Here is a 986-nt window from a genome sequence, read left to right as displayed (position 1 = left end):
CCTGCTGAATCCATCCTTGGGCCACTTCACACCGTACAGAGCCCATATGTCCCGCGGCACGTGTGTGAGATAGAGCCCACACATCCAGCCCTGCACATCACGGGGCACAGGACGGAGCACGTCCTGCACCACGACCCTCCTGCATGGTACAGAGCCCCTGCACCCCTCATCGTGTGTGTGGGGTGGAGTCCATACCTCCCACACCACACACCCCATGTACAGAGCCCGTGTCTCCCGCACCACACAGCCAACGTGCCCCCTGTGGAGCCCACACATCCCACGCCATGCATGCAGCGTGGCTGGGATCCCTCCCTCAATGGGTACAGCCACCACGGCTCATAGTGGAGCCCAAACATCCCATGTCATACAGGCAGAGTAGCTCAGGACTGGGCTCACACCTCCTACACCATACATCCAGCACCGCTCGGCGTGGAGCCCATACATCCCACACCATCCACACGGTGTGCCTGGGGTTCTTCCTGCAGCAGGTACAGTCACCATGGCTCAGTGTGGAACCCACACATCCCACACCATCCCTGTGGCATGGTTGGGGTCCCTCCCGCAGCAGGGAGCCCCATGGTTCCATATGGAGCCCATACATCCCAGACCATCCACTCGGCTCAGCTGAGGCTCAGCTCCTTCCCACAGTGGGTACAATCCCTGTGGCTCCATATGCTATGGAAACCATACATCCCATGCCATCCACACAAATGTGGCTGCAATCCCTCATCCAGCAGGTACCTGATGGGGCTCAGTATGGAGCCCATACATCCCATGTCATCCTCACAGTGTGGCTGGGGTCTGTCCCGCCACAGGTACCCCCATGGCTCCACATGGAGCCCATACATCCCATGCCATCCACACAGCATGGCTGGGATCCCTCTCCTGGTTCCGTATGGAGCCCACATATCCCAAGGTATCTACACAGTATGGATGGGGGCCCTCCCCCCGTGTCTCCATAGGGAGCCCACATCCCCCATCCCACA

General features: G+C 59.8%; 1 protein-coding gene across 1 annotated transcript in view; it reads left to right on the top strand.

Moving 5' to 3' along the window:
- The first annotated feature begins 895 nt into the window (after window positions 1-895).
- The window catches only part of RUNDC3A (RUN domain containing 3A), a 7,244-nt gene continuing 7,153 nt past the window's right edge, over window positions 896-986 (top strand). The window contains exon 1 of the mRNA XM_029964476.1: window positions 896-916. Coding sequence (XP_029820336.1) covers window positions 896-916 — 21 coding nt within the window. The remainder of the gene's footprint in view (window positions 917-986) is intronic.

Source organism: Manacus vitellinus, unplaced genomic scaffold (assembly GCF_001715985.3).
Source record: "Manacus vitellinus isolate BGI_N305 unplaced genomic scaffold, ASM171598v3 scaffold_72_pilon, whole genome shotgun sequence".
Classification (NCBI taxonomy): Eukaryota; Metazoa; Chordata; class Aves; order Passeriformes; family Pipridae; genus Manacus; species Manacus vitellinus.
This window is presented reverse-complemented; position numbering and strand designations above follow the sequence as displayed.